This window comes from Alligator mississippiensis, chromosome 12 (genome assembly GCF_030867095.1).
Source record: "Alligator mississippiensis isolate rAllMis1 chromosome 12, rAllMis1, whole genome shotgun sequence".
In the NCBI taxonomy this organism is placed as follows: Eukaryota; Metazoa; Chordata; order Crocodylia; family Alligatoridae; genus Alligator; species Alligator mississippiensis.
This window is the reverse complement of record NC_081835.1, coordinates 14950995-14964426: the sequence shown is the minus strand read 5'-3', so window position 1 is coordinate 14964426 and position 13432 is coordinate 14950995. Positions and strand designations below refer to the sequence as shown.

The window sequence follows — 13432 nt, the reverse complement described above, 5'->3', positions numbered from 1 at the left end:
GCGCATGTGCGGGGTGGTGCCCGTTGCTCGTGGCCCGCGCTGGTGCTAGGTGCGCATGCGCAGCGTGTTGGAGCTGGGGTGGGCGGGTGATGGCTGTCCCAGTCCCTAAGTCTGGTCCTAACTAAGCACGAGCCTGAGTCTTAAGCACTAGGGTCTGCAGTGAGACGAAATGGAGAATAAGGGGTGCTGAGGGCAGGCAGATCAGGCCCAATTTTCCCACCCCTTTTAGGCTTTCTGCACGTGGTGCCCACGCGTCAGCGGAGCGGGTCTGTCTGGTGCGGGGCCCACGTTGCAATGGAGGTTCGAGCGTCGCGGGTTTGGGATGCTCCCACCCGTGTTACAGACGTAGCTTGCAAAGCCGGCAGCATCGCGTTGCGTGGGCTGCCAGCACAGTCTCTTCAAAACATGTGTTTCTGGGTTGCTTCCTGCTCTGAGACGCGGACACGGCGTTGCCCCATAGGTTGCCATCGAGCCACGTTGCCTTTCATGTGGAACAGCGCAGACGGTCACTTGTGTCACCTGCAGTTTCAGAGAAAAACCCCGTGATTTCTACACGTCAGTATTTGCTATGGTTTTTCCAGTGAGCCGTACCGAGTGTGTGAACGCTGGCAGCGGTTTCAGCTCTTGGCAGGCAAGTATGACCTAATATTTAAGTGTCTGTGTTGGAACAGCGTTGTTCAGGTTAGAAAGCCAAACCTTTGGAAGTTGGAAAACATCGGAGTGTGGTCGTCTCTGCGTCCCCTCGGGCACATGCATTGTGACAGGTTTTAATTAAGTAACTGGAAAGTATTTTTTTTTCTTAGGCAGAGCACAGCGGGTATGCATTGCTGTATCAAGAAGTGGTTGGATGATGCAGGAAGGGAGAGGAGCGCTGAGCGTGCTTTCCAAAAGGATACAGCACAAATTTCTGTTTTCTAGGTGAGGATCAAGCCTTTGCTAAAAGGAGTAATTTTTCTTTGTTTTAGAAATAGAAATGTGCCGTGGAAAATACAGTACAACCCCTGGATTAATTGCATCAGGTGCCTATACGCAATACAGATTAATCAAGTCTGCTCTGTGTTCTAATTAAAACACTTTAGCGTTGTCTCGTCATCGTGTCTATTAAGCCCCCATGTGTTTTAAAATGGCTGCTGGAGCACTTTAGCTAAACCTCATCAAATGAGAAATTTTAATTAGGGTGGTTGCTGAAGAGCCACTCCAATTAAAATGCCTCATCGTCACATCTGTTAAGCCCTGAAAATTTAAAAATGGCCACGGGATGCTTAGCTAAACCTCAGCTAAAGCGGCCTGTAGCCATTTTTAAACATGCAGGGTTTAGCAGACATGAGGATGAAGCATTTTAATTACAGCGTCTCTCCGGGAACTGCCCTAATTAAAATGCCCCACCCTGAGCATGTGTATAGGCAGCTGATATCATTTCTAGAGTGTAGGCACTACTGGCAATTTTTGCGCATGTATGTGTTTTGCAGGATGAGAAGGCTGAAAGAGCTTGTATAGATCATGTTTATTTCTGATGACTCTGTAAGTATATAATATAATAATGGTGTAAAATAGAAGTAAATGATACTGTGCATGGGTAGGTGTAGGTAGGAGGGTCTATGTGAGGTGGTATTACAGAAGTTGATTGTTGACATGGTGCTATGTGAGTGTAAGTGGTAAAAATGCATATCTGAGGGAATGAATATGTATAGTGTGCATGTGTGCAGAAGTTTCCAAAACGGACAACAGTCCCTATCTCAAAAGCACCATGCTGCACTCTTCTGAGAGGAGTGAATCCGCTTCAAATGATGCAGACATCACATCCTTATGTTAACTGCATTTCCAAGGATACTGAACAGTAACTTTGAAAGCAATAGGAAAAAAAAACTTGTGAAGATCCGCCTTTCTGACCACCTTATTGGACAACGTAATCCAGAGCCATTTGACACTGGCTATGTTTGTTGTCGGTATAAATTAGCAAAGCAGTAGCACGGATCGGTGACTGGAAGAGGCATCGGATGTTGTATTTATAGTTCCCTTTTCACAGGCCGGATCTATTAGCAATAATTGACAGGTCTCCCTGCAACATTTAGTAACTTACTAGGCTACTTGATCCTTCAATTTTGTTCCCACATTTAGGATTTAGCATTAAGAAATTGGATAGTAATTGTTTTTAATTTTTGAGCATCAGTCTTTTGCACTGATCTATTTTAGTGTTTTAGGAAAAAAGGAATAATTATTATTTTTCCCAGTAGAAACGTTGCATGTTCTTCTGCATATACCCCCTACCTCCATGAGAAATGTGGTGGTGGTTATAGCAGCTAAGTGTTCTTAGGTATTTTTTTGACAGGCTGTTTATGTTGTCTTTCATTCCAGCAGTGAGATGCTACTGGACCAAGAAAAAAGGAAAGCTAGCATCATAGCCTCTCTGCAGGCACTGGGACAGGATTCTGCAAAAGGGAGAAAGAGTAAGAATTCCAGAAGAAAGATGATCTCAGATTTAAGTCCTTCTCTGTGTCATTGCCTGCCCCCTGGGAAACTTATGCCTGGATCCAACTTCAGTGATGAAGTCCACTGGAAGGGAAATCTCCCCACAGGACCATCTGCTCTGGGAATATGGAAGCTGACAAATCTGGGAAAAAAGCCTCACATTCCTAAGGGCAGAGGATACAGCACATGGACACCTTCCCAATCTCTGCAGCACATCCTATCCCCACCCCTGGGGCACCAGGCAAAGGAGAGACCCAGCAGATTCACGGTGAGGACTATCAACAGTTAGTCTTATAACACTGGTTCTAAGGAGCAAATTCAACCTAGGTATAATAGCCCTGATTTCAGTGAGCTTCTCTTAGAAATATAGTTGGCCCCTATCTTTATAGTAGGAGGAAGTATTTCACCCAAATGTAAGAAACAATATTTGTTTTTCTCTTTAATTTTCACAAATAAACTGATAGCAGATTGTACTGGTATAATGATGTAATTTGTACCAGCAGTAACAATTAGAGAGGGTTTGAGAAGTGAGCATCTGAAGTGTGAAGCCTTATGTTAAAATTCCAGATGATATTTTATTGAATTTTAACATAAGGCTTAACATCTTTTAACCAAAGACTTGTGACCCCTTGTGGAAAACTCACTTTCCCATTTTGTCTGTTAAAAGTAGAAAGGGTTTTGTTCTGAGCAAGTTATTTGCTGCTGCCACTTACTCCCCATTCAGTATAGGGTTCCTTCACTTAGCTACTCCTGATTTACACTGGTGTACGTGAGAGGAGAATACACCAGGAATTATCTTCCATTAAAGGCATTTCAGTTGTGAGCTTTGGGTCTTATTATAGGATCACACGTTAAGGGGTAGCAGGTAAGACATGTTTATTGCCATGGAAAGAGTGAGGGAAGGATGCAAAGAAAACTCGCTCGCTAGTCAAATGTTTCCAGCTCTTCTAATGAAGCATTTCAATGTTTTGTTCAGCTGAGACTGGTAGCAGTCAAGCTACTACCAGTGGGTCTGTGTAGTTGTGCATCCTTTTGCCTTGGAGAAAATGGAATTTTCCTTTGTCCTGGTCCACTCCCTGTTTCCCAGTGTAGCCATAACCATGATGGTTCTATTGTATTTCTCATCTTTCATGCATCCAGGGGTTCAAATTTGCACCGGTGTTTACTTGAACTAGGCTAGCTTAGGGCGATTCATACTATAAGCCATAATTTGATTGCAAAATAAGGCAAGAAAGAATCTTTCCCGAAAGGTCGGTATTGTCCAGTTAACACACTATGAGGTTTTTCTCTGAAGGATCTGACATTAATGAAATCAGGATATTAGACAATCTGTGATCTCAAGGCTGTTCTGGTATGGTAATTTCTAGGTTCCTGTAAAAGGCAGGATAGGGAACAGGAAGATGCTGCTTTTGCTGTAATAGTATCTGCCATGAATGTACTTCTGCAGGGAAACATGAGCCTTTTAGTGAAACAGCTGTAATAAGGGGTTTCAAGTATGAAAAATATTCTCCAGCAGTAAGATTTTTATCAAAATACTTAATCATGAAACTACAAAACTACTGGAACTAGTAATAAGAGTAACCAGCTATTGATTACTGTCTTCTTTCAGTCAGATCTTCTGTTCAGGTTTAAAAAAGCTGCTAAATGCATTGTCATGCTTTGCTCACTTTACAAAGAACACCACCTTCGGTGAGTAATGATGATTTGTAATATGTCTATTTTATATCCCTTACAGTGGTATCTTGGCATCTCCTACTTAATAACAACACATCTGTCCCAATTTTGAAAATGTTATCTCTTACTTTTCAAACACACAAATATGGTCTGAGATATTTTGGAGGTTAATTTTGAAGCAAGTAAATGAAAGTTTTGGTACTGTCACCAAAATTATGAATGAATTTTTGTGCAGTTAATAAGGATCCTGAAGACTACTGAATCCTCCCTTGTGTCTTCCTAAGTTTTTTCATATTTGTTCAAATGTAGTTTAATACACAGGCATATTAGTGATGCTCTGTGATCAGAAGGGTCTGCAGTTCCAAAGTAAAAGCTAAGTTAGGAAAATAAAACATTTTTGTTTTGTAAAGAGAGATAATATTGCAGTTATGAAAATAACCCAGGTCCAATCCTGCAAATGCTTACTTACTGTGACTTACTGACATTACACAAGACTAGTGAAGGCACAGTGGGGGTTGCAAGCTTCATGTAGGAAAAATATCAGCAACTTGAATTGCTTAATTAAGATACAGTCATTAAACCTATGTTTCCCCTTTTGCATGTCATGCATTTAAGTATTTGGAAGTGGGCAGCTGAGCCTTAAAATTGTTTGAATGATTTTGATCAAATAAACATAATATTTTTTTTTTGGTTAGGGCCAACCTCAGTTATGGTATTGAGAGAGTAAGGAGATTGCAGCCCAGCTCAAGCCACATGGAACAGTCTCAGGAGGAGATTCTTTTCGATGTGACATTATTCAGGGCTAAGAAACCGGTAATGAGAATGGCAGACTCACCACTTCTTGGACCAAGTCCTCCCACATGCCTAATTTTAGTGAGACCAACCTAATCAACAGGTTTATATAGAGACAAAGGTGATTTCAGGGCCCTTGAATTTGAATGGAATGCTTGAACCTAAGCATAGGTCTTTCAGGTTTTAAGGAAGCTGTCAAAGTTGCAGCTCCTAGGAGTCTCTAAATTTTGTGTCTTTTTCTTTCTTCCACCTATGTATGCAATTCACATGGTGGTGAATGGGAGATACAGATCACTGTATTCCCTGAAGTTTTTCCTTTAACTTAATTGTTTGAGTTCTATAGAATGAATTAAATCTATATAAGCTGGTACATTAGATTGACTCAAATGCAAAGTATATCATAAAATGGTAATTAACAAAAATTAATAAATCCACCACAGTCTGGCACTTAAATTTATAACCAGCATGGCTAGCCTTTACTGCTCACCACCCTATTTTGAAAATAACTAGAAAGATAACTGTCTCCTAAGGAGATGAAATATATTTAGTGTATCACTTCACTGTGGAAGGACTGGACACGGGGTTAAGATATTCTATACCGGGCTTTGTTACTGAGCTGCTGGGAAAACATAGACCAAATCAAGCCCCAGCTCTTTGCCTCATTTTCCCAAATTACTAAATTGGATTAATGATACCTCCTGCTTTGTAAAGAGATTTGAGATCTACTGATGGAAAAAATCAGCATAGAAACTAGCTGCTGTTCTTGTTATAATTAACTACGACCACAACATTCAGTTCAATGACACAGGCCTGACTGCCATATACTGATTTGTTGACACCTAAATAGCATCTTTGCAGAGGGGAACTGTTCTGGTTTCTGTATGTTAACTGTCTTTCCCATCTTGAAGGCCAGGATTTCTCAGCGTGCCATCTGTATTCTTCATCGGTGCCCACAGGAACGAAGTGAGAAAGACATTAGCTACATACGAATTACCTTGCAACCTGTAAAGGCATTTGGAAATTACTCCACCAGGATTCAGAAGGAAGTAGCAAAAGTTGCATGGTACTCCAGGTAATGATGACTGAGTTGAACTCTTTGCTGTGAGGCATCAGCTCGGTAAAGTCAGGGTCAGTTTGACTGAGGCAGAAAGGTAGTTATCTAGGACAGCAGTCATCTGAGTTATTGTAGGGAGGGACTGACCTCTAAACTGGTTTGTGTTGGATAATGAACACCTTAGAGTTGCTGCTGGGAAAAGAGAAAAACATCCCAAAACTGGTTTTTTACCATGATTGATGGTCTTGTATAGAGACTACACTTTTTCTGTGCTAGAGAGAAACACTTGCACTCCCACTTTCAACTTAGAGCGTGTTGCATTGAACACACTGTAGTTTTGCTGTAAAGCCAGCAGCAATGGGGTGGACTCCAGATTCCGGATTTCAACCACCCTACCCCTGCTGCTGAACATTGAATATGTATGGATTAGGATCCAAATCTGCATCCAATTTTGCTGCTTATCCCTGGGGTCAGTATCATTATCTTCAGTTTACATATGAAGAAACTGAGGCATAAGCAGAGTAATTTGTCTGAGACCACTATGCAGGTTAGTAGCAGACCTGAGAATTAAATTCAGACCTGAGTTGAAGTCCAGTACTCCATTCCACTGTGCTGCACTATACAAAAGACAAGCCCAAAGGCAAGATGTGTGTCTATGCCACAGCAATGAATTTAAGGATTTGAAGGCCTGAGATGTTAAGAACAGTTTGGGACTGGCACAGAATTGGGGAACAGTTGCTTATGTTCATGGGATCTGTCCTTTCCAGATACGAATCCTGCCAAGTAATGATCCAACAGGGCTATCCTCCACATTCCTTTTATATCTGTCTCTCAGGATCTGGTAAGTGTGTATTTATTGCTTTGCTCCAGGGAAGCAAATTAAATTAAGGTTCAGCTTATTTATGGGACGGGTGTTCAGTGTTTCCCCCATTCTCTCGCTATAAGAGTGCTGTTCTGTAGTGTTGGGTGTCAGACATGTGGCCTTCAAGCTGGATCCTGCCTGTAGATGTTGGTCATCTGGTCTGCAGGGCTTCTCTAGTGGGACATATCACCTCTGACAGACCTGTGGGGCTGCTTTTCACAGCTCTCTGATCTGCTCTGCTAGCAGGGCTGGAATATAGATGGTTAATGCTTTCTCCTCCTCCCCAAGAATTTCAGGTTTTCAGTCACAGATCAGCACGTATTAACAGGATGGTGAATAATGACAGTACCAATCCAGGATGGCAGCTGTGTAGAGAAGCCCTGTGGTCCAACTCGTTTTTGACACCTTTGATACCCTACAGCATTTTAAAATGGACTTTAAAGGAGTTATGCAAGTAAAGGTAGCAGTGTTACGTGAGGGAAGGGATGTTTCCTTTGCTCCAGCTTTGCTGTGCTGACAGAGAGACTCCTTTGATCAGGAACAATGTCAAGTTTCCGTTCCTTTTTCAAAAACAGATGGGGCAGCAGAATTTTTTATTGTTGGAAAAAACTAAGGATTATATAATGATTACAAAGCGATAACTCTTCCAGGAGTTCCAGCTCTGGTAGAGAGAAGATTGAAACCTCACTTGCAGTGGGATCCTTTAGAATTTACAACAAGTCCCTTGGTTTAAATCTGCTTTATTCTCCATTTCTCAAAAAACTCACCCTTGCGTTCTCTTGAGTTCCCAACCAGATTGCATTGGCTGTGATCCTGTGAGGTGCTGAACATCATGGTGTTCTGCTTCCTGCAAGATTTGTCTCTATGAAAAGAAAGTTTTGCCACATAATTTGCAATGTAGAATCTAGGCGGACAAGGTTCTTTGGGTAATTTGTCACTGAAACCTGTCCCCCTCTTCTGCCCCCAGATCACAAGGAAGATAATGTTCAGTAAATCTGTGAGAAATTTTGTGCACTCAAATTTATGCACACATGTTGATAGAAGGAAGGACTGGAAAAATAAGCTGGAAAATCAAGCTGTCACAAGAAATGTATCTGTTCTTCTCGCATCATTACTTAGGCATCGGTGGTTGGGGAACACGCGTCCTGTGTTTGCTCATGATAACTTGCCTACAGCTATTAACAGTGAAAGAGCTGTGTGCCCTGCATATTTGTGAAATGCTTCTTTAAAAAAAATAATTGTAATTCCATGAGTTAGATCTAGACCTCTCCTCAAGTCAGCAGCGCAGTCTTGACACTTGTGTTTCCTTGGAAACCTCTTGGGCTATCTGAAATATGTTGCCACTCACTTAAGACTCTCCTCAACTGCGTATTTGTTGGTTTCCAGGATGTGCCTGTGTTACACAAGTAATTAATCCTTAAGGTTTTAACACCAGCGTACTCTATGAGGAAATGTTCCAGACCTTTTGTGGTCTTTAGATAAGTCAGTCTGTGCCATTTTATAAAGTTCAAAAGCAAACTGTGATGGTGTGTTCCCACAATCTGTGATACTGTGTAACTCCACACACCACACCTGCATTTTGTTTTTTTTCAAAACATGCATTTTAGATTCGACTGCCTGGAAGTCTCATGTTAAAGCTTGCAGCAGTTCGGGTAAAGACATATGTATCTTTCACACTTAAAGACCCTAACACCTTATTTTCAAGGAATTTTTAGAAAAATGCCAGGAGTTTGTGACTTGTTTGCCCAAGATGTCCCTGTTTGTTTCATTAGGTAACAGCTAATTTGAGATGATGTTTTATTTTGCAGCAACAGTTATCAGGAAGAACCATGACAATGGCCAGTTAAAGCCTGCCTGGTTCTTTAGTCAAGGGGATGCATTTGGGGTGAGTTTCAGAACAAAACAGTACATCTGGTTTTGGAAAGCATCAACTCCAGACAGGGAAGACACACCCTTTCGTTCTGAAGCAGATAAATTGAGTTTCATGTAACTTACTGTATATGCTGTACTGATGAGACATAACACTGGGACCCTGTGTACTTGTGCATATTGAAAGGGCCACATACTTTTCTTAAGAGCTGGGGGTTTTCCAAGTGTCCTTGGCCAATATTTTATTCCTTGGCTCTATAACGCAGCATTTTGTGTGCCAGTTGAGTATTGCTTTGTGTGCCACAGATTTGCTTTATTTCAGCTGTGCAGTGATTCTTGTACTGTGGGATAAAACATACTGTTGTCCACATAGTGTATAACTTGTTATTGTAAGCTGATTCTTTAAAATTAACAAGTATATTTTTATTTGGTTAATTATATGCAGAAGGCAGAGAGAGAAATTTTAAACATCTTAACATTCAACCTTTTTCATCTCTATCTTGATTTTCAGGATCAAGAGATTATAAATGGTGACCCCTGGCAGGGAACTGTTATTATTCAGGAACCAGCTGAGTTTCTCTGCATTGACCAAGAGGTAAACATTTCTTAAAATCAAACATGTGCACATTGGAGCAAATATTGTACCCATTTGCATCCTCTCGTTCAGTTGAGGGGCCTTCTGCATTCAGAGGCATATCAAAGATGGCTTTATGTGCAGAAGAAGTTACCACCACCAATATCGCTTTCAAGGCCTATGCTTTGAAATCGTGTTCCATCTGCGTATGCATGTGCATCTGCTATGAAACTGCCTTGGATAACAGTGGAGAAAACACTAACTGATGCTTTCTGTCACGTAATTGGGTCCTTTGAATTAGTGATGTGCATTGGGTGTGTCCAGCGCGTAAGATGACACTGATATTTCAGTCAGTACAACATAATTTATGATTGGCAAGCCATATGCAGTGCAACAGTGATGGAACTTGGATAGAGCATGAATTCCTCAGGTGTTTAGTTCAAATTTCAGGCACTTAATTTTTGAAGGCATAAGACATTTATTTTACGTTTCTTTCTGCTATTCTTAGAGATTGTTGTACTTCTGGGATTTGGCTGGGAAAGGATGTAACCATTCCCAAAAATTGTAGTAAATGTTATTTTTGTGGCATTTGTAGCGTCACTGCAACCCAGAAACTCAGGAATTCCATGCAAGTCACCAAGTGTTGAAGGCCCAAGAGGCTTTGATTGTTCAGATAAATATCTAAGCAACCGTAACCTTCTCCCCTCTGTCTTTGAAAATGTTCCCAGTTCTGGTCTTGCTATACACCAATGATGTTGGGGATTTAAGGTATATTGGGCCAAATTAATCTCTGATGTAAAATCAGTGACCGGGTTAAGGATGAATTTGACCCAGTATTTTTTTAATCAAGTACTTGCAAGTCATGTGTGTATGACATCAGTTGCCACACGTGAAAACAGAGCCTGTGGTAAACTAAAATATCTGTCTTAAATTTTGAGGAAAACATCCTTGCATTTGTGCATAAGTCATAATGAGTGTGCAGGTACTGGCTATGCATGTACATAGACATACCTCTAAAAAAAAAAAAAAAAAGTGGGCCTTGATGCCTGTGAATAAGCAGAGTGCTATTTGTTGCATGGGTATAGAATACTAAGTAACACAGCACTGTATATTTGAAATGAAAAACAGGCACTTGCCATGAAACAAACCCATACACTCTTCAGTCTGGATATATATGTTAAAGCAGGAACAGGGGCCATGTTTGGATTTGCATTGCAGATAACTTCACTTTTGCAAGTGTCCCATTTGGCACTTTATCCTTGGTTGATCATTGTTTAAAGCCTTGTGGAAAATGTCAGCTTTCAAGAAGGACTGGAATTCAGAGAGTAAAGCCTAAAAAACAGGGGGAAGACAAAAGCAGGAGAAAGATCCAAAATAATTTAAGAGGGCAGGTTAAAAGGCGTGTGGGTGTGATGGACTTTGTGCTAAGGTCACTCAGCTTGGAAGTACTTCTGAAGTGTGGTTGGGCATAGGTAATAAATAGTGTTAACCCTTGAGTTGGTCACTTTCTTTTAAACCATATCAGGATGGATAATGGTTATTATTGTAGTGAAGTTTAAAACTGGGAAATCTTGTTCTTTCCCTGACTCTTCTGCAACCTTACGGTGACGCTTGGAAAATCATGTAAAATGGGATTTTCAAAGGATTCCGAGGGAGCCAGGTACCTAAATACCATGGCATTCCAATAGAAGGTGGGTGTCTCACTTTTACAGTTCTTTGAAAACCCACATGTAATCTCTATGCTTCAGTTTTGGGAGAACAAACTTTCTCTATCTTGCAGGAGAGGCTATAAAGTTCAATCATTAATATTTTTGAGATGCACTCAAGGCTTACACAGTAGATTTTTTTTATAAGGAGTCACTGCAGTATGTTCTCTTTGCTTTGGGGGGCAGAAATATCATGAAAGGAGAGGAAAACTTCTGCAAAGGAAATATTGCTTAAACTCTCCTGGCTGGGCCTAGATCGTTCTTCAGATAACATTATTGCTACTTACCATTTTTATCAACAGTTTAGAGGGAGCATTTTCAGATAAGAAAGGGAATACATTTAGGTAAAGTGAGAGAGTTTCTTGTTTTAAAACATTTGAAAATGTATTGAATCTTTTAATGAAGGACTTCATCAGAATTTTCCTGTCTGATGCGAGAAAGGTGCTTGGGGACCCTGAGCAGCTGCTGTTTCTGAGGTAGGGTGCAAGAACTTCATTTCGATTTATCGACTACTCCATGGTGAATGAGCTGTGCTGTTAATTGGGGAATTTCAGAAAAGCACTACTGTCTTTTAGACCTACTGGTTTTCTTTTCTCATCATTTCCTTTTGCAAGTCACTTAATAGCTTTGTATGTTGTTTTTGCCATGTACAGATGGATATAACAATAATAATGTCTCTCAGGAGGACTGAGTCTTATTTGTCCAGGCTCTAAGATCTTCATATGAAAGGCATTATATAAGTAATACTGCTGTTAGTAATTAGTAATGATGAACCATTTGCCATTTAGTAAATGTTGTGAGGCTCTTATTACGTGGGTTTACCCAGGTTCTGAGGATCTGAGAATTTTTATGCTATCGTGTTGCTGAGCCCTCCATAAGATGAACAGGTGTACTGTGGAATGCTAACAGTACTGATGTCATTATACTTCTGCAGTTGTGCTCATCTTTATGGCTTCTCTTTTTGATTTGCTTAGAAGCCTTCGGTGTTTTGAAGGTTGGCCGGTTCATCTTTTGGAAGGCAATCCTGGTAAATACATTGTCTGCCACTACAGGTGAGGAAACTTCATTCAGAGTAGAGCATCAGCATTACTCAGGGGTGTAATTCACATAATTATAAAACGTTTCCTATTAAGATCCTTTATGGTTTTCAAAATGAACGGCAACTACAGTGGGCTCACTCATGGTAATAAGCACCATGCCCAGAAGCACGTTTTGTCAGAACTGGGACCACAGAAATTCCCTGCCCCTGAGGCCTGCATTCATCCCACATCTAGATCTCCCTGGGCAGATTCCTGCGCAGAACTGAGATCTCCCTGGCTGCAGGGTCAGCTTACGCAAATGTGACTGCAGGTTCACTGTCGAAAGGTGGATGTACAGGTGGGTGCATGCTAAAACCATTTGGCAAAATTAAAGTTTACTTAGAATATTAGTGTTTTCTCTCCACAGTAGACAAAGGCCTTAATCAAATGTTCCCTGAAGACAGTGAGAATAGTTCCAATGAGTTCAATGAAACTGTGATCAAACCTGATTTCTGCGATACACAGTTAATTGCAAATCCCTTGATTTGCCTATCACATAGCAAGACGAGTCAGCTGGCTCTGTTCATAGCACTTAATGAGGGTCCAGACACTGACACATTTATTCTTCAAATGTCTTGTGCTGAAAACTTAGCCACTCAGACCAAGCCTCTCGATGGCATTCTTAGCTGAGAAAGAAAAAACAGGTGGAAACGCTGTTTAAGAGCTGTTTGCTCCCCCTCTGCCCCTCACCACTCCATGCCAAGCAGGAATTCCCCCCTCTCCTCTGCCTTGCTGAGGAGGTGTCTGTGTATTAGCTAAAAGACCTGGGTCCCTGCTGAATCAGCAGGTAGAATCAACAGTTTTAATGGGGTGATAAACACTGAGATAAGGGTGATAATCACTGTTATCACTGCTCCCCCAACCCCAGCTTGCTTGTCTGTCGGTTTACAGAAATGCAGCCAATATACAGAAGCAGGGAGGGAGAGTGAAAAACTCTGTATCATTAACAGATGCACGTACCCCCTTTGCCTCAGAGTGCTAGCCTGGGACTGCAGGCTGGCAACACTCCCGCCCCTTGAGCAGCGAGCAGAAAAGCCTGGGACTGCAGGCAGGCTGGGGGTTTACACCCCTCTCTAAGCAGAGCCCTGTTGGGGTCTGGCCATGCCCCCACTCAGCTCAGCTCTGCAAGGGCAGGGAGGGCTGCTCTAGCACCCCTGGGCTTCCAGCCTGAGCCACTGCAGGCATGTGCTTGAATTTCCTCAGTACAGAGGGATTGTCTTTATGGTTGGAAATCGGTTCATCCTAGCTAGGTTAAACTAACCTGCAAAGACTGGATCAATTCAGGGTCAGGCTTTTTGAATGTCTGTCTCTAGCTAAGGTCTCATCTAAAATTCATTAAGTCAGTGGAAAAAT

General features: G+C 41.4%; 1 protein-coding gene across 10 annotated transcripts in view; it reads left to right on the top strand.

The window, feature by feature from the left end:
• The window catches only part of LOC106737530 (uncharacterized), a 62239-nt gene that overhangs the window by 38334 nt on the left and 10473 nt on the right, over nucleotides 1–13432 (top strand). For 8 of the 10 annotated variants that reach the window (XR_002094159.2, XM_059715692.1, XM_059715689.1 and 5 more), the window contains exons 2-11: nucleotides 804–918; nucleotides 2356–2737; nucleotides 4079–4158; nucleotides 4839–4956; nucleotides 5844–6007; nucleotides 6757–6830; nucleotides 8660–8736; nucleotides 9232–9315; nucleotides 11406–11476; nucleotides 11975–12052. Coding sequence is in view for 9 of the 10 variants with exons in the window: in XM_059715692.1 (XP_059571675.1) it covers nucleotides 848–918; nucleotides 2356–2737; nucleotides 4079–4158; nucleotides 4839–4956; nucleotides 5844–6007; nucleotides 6757–6830; nucleotides 8660–8736; nucleotides 9232–9315; nucleotides 11406–11476; nucleotides 11975–12052 (1199 nt within the window). In the remaining variant the exon portion in view is untranslated. Of the gene's footprint in view, nucleotides 1–60; nucleotides 636–803; nucleotides 919–2355; nucleotides 2738–4078; nucleotides 4159–4838; nucleotides 4957–5843; nucleotides 6008–6756; nucleotides 6831–8659; nucleotides 8737–9231; nucleotides 9316–11405; nucleotides 11477–11974; nucleotides 12053–13432 lie in introns of those variants that run through there. The other 2 variants (XM_059715686.1, XM_059715690.1) reach the window with 2 other exon arrangements.